General features: G+C 53.3%; 1 protein-coding gene across 1 annotated transcript in view; it reads right to left on the minus strand.

Moving 5' to 3' along the window:
* Positions 1-723: 723 nt before the first annotated feature.
* The window catches only part of VDBG_08246 (cortical actin cytoskeleton protein asp1), a gene marked incomplete at both ends in the record, with an annotated part of 5,261 nt that continues 4,361 nt past the window's right edge, over positions 724-1,623 (minus strand). The window contains 2 exons of the mRNA XM_003001155.1: positions 724-985; positions 1,074-1,524. Of these exons, the coding sequence (XP_003001201.1) occupies positions 724-985; positions 1,074-1,524 (713 nt within the window). The remainder of the gene's footprint in view (positions 986-1,073; positions 1,525-1,623) is intronic.

Below are 1,623 nucleotides of genomic sequence, written 5' to 3' on the forward strand. Positions count from 1 at the left end.
CCGCGCATAAATTCTCCATCGGCTCACCTGCGACAGTCACTCCTGCCCCAATCTCTCCATCTGGAACCGGCAACCAGCCTTGTCACGATGCCGCCTCGATGGGCCAGTTGCCCGATCCGAGCTCGGCTCCGGCTCGCCCGTCATACAACCTGCGGCATCTCCTCGTTTTGTCCACGTCACAGCTCTCTTGGAAGCCATCCCGATCATCACAGGCCGGGGCTGCGTGCACTTCCCAAAAAGAACCCCCCCCAAAAAGAAACTACACGAAAACACCTCGATCTATTTTCTCTTCCTCTTCTTGATGATTGAACGGTTTGTGATTGACGCCATGTGTATGGATCTACGTCTACGTATCTCTAATCGTGAGGGTGGCGCACCTTGGACAACACTAAACACATGATTGCCTCCATCCACGTACAGTCGTTCTTTGCAAAGCCTTCCCCCAAATACGCGTGTCGTCTAGAATCTTTCAACCGGATATACAACAGCCGGTGACCTAGAATAATGATAAAATAGTCGGTAGTCATGCGCATTGTTGTGTCTATTGCCTGTTTTTCTTCTCGTCTCACCTCTGCCCTCCTCATTTTGGTAACCGCGCCCGCCTGCAGGAGGAGGTCAGGATCAGATCAACTTGTCCAAGCATTGCCCCCACAGCCTATGTCGCGCGTGTGTCCACATTGACGCTCACGCGTCAGGGCGCCAGATATGCAGTCCTCCTCGTAATTATAGCGATGGCTCGGACGGCTGACCATGTCCTGCGTTCGGTGTCATCGCTAGCTCCGTGCTGCTCTCGAGCACATCACCCGCGGTGATATCGCTTAGGCCAGACACATCGCCGGCCTCTCCCGGGACGTTCTTGGGAGCAGATTGGCGTGCGAGGCTCTTCATTTCCAGCCCGTCCGAATCGACGTCTTTCTTCTCTTGCTCATCATATGAGAAGAGATCAGACAGGTTGATAGCCAGGAAAGTCTTGGGCAATTTCACCCTGGTAGACCAAAAGAATTAGCATGACAACGCGCGCCTCGTTTGTGGGTGGGACATCGTGCCGAGATCTCACAAGGAATAATACTCACTGGTTGAACTTGGCACGCAAGGTGCGGATCACCTCCATCCAATCGGCATGTAAGGTTAAGCTTCGTCGAGGGGCGCAGCTAATGGAGTGCTTGCTGTCGAGCTGAACATCGAGAGGATCGTATACGTGGCAGCCAGGGCTGATGGTGATCCTGATGCTGTACGCAAAGGTAGCCTCATCGCCGCGGGTGGCCACATCAGCTGGCACCTTTGTCTCTGATTCGTAGAGCTCGAAGCAAATTTGCGAGAGATAGTCCAGTTCAGGGATGGTGCTCCGCTTGATCTTCGTCTCAAGGCCACCCTCCAGAATGGTGTTGAGTAACGTGTAAATGTGAGACTCCTTGGTGAAGTAGAAGAAAGATTTGGCATCATTGGAGGCTTGCATCTCCTCGAGGTCCTGAACAATCTCCTTCAAGAGGGGTAGCGATGTCAAAAGACCAATCTCGAGCTTCTCTGTATCGGAGATGCCGTACTCCTGCGGGCAGATGAAGTCAAACAGCATCTTGGCCAACTGGTACAACTCCGCAGCGGCTCAAACCTGGCGTCCGTCTT

This window comes from Verticillium alfalfae, genomic scaffold, assembly GCF_000150825.1.
Source record: "Verticillium alfalfae VaMs.102 supercont1.12 genomic scaffold, whole genome shotgun sequence".
Lineage (NCBI taxonomy): Eukaryota > Fungi > Ascomycota > Sordariomycetes > Glomerellales > Plectosphaerellaceae > Verticillium > Verticillium alfalfae.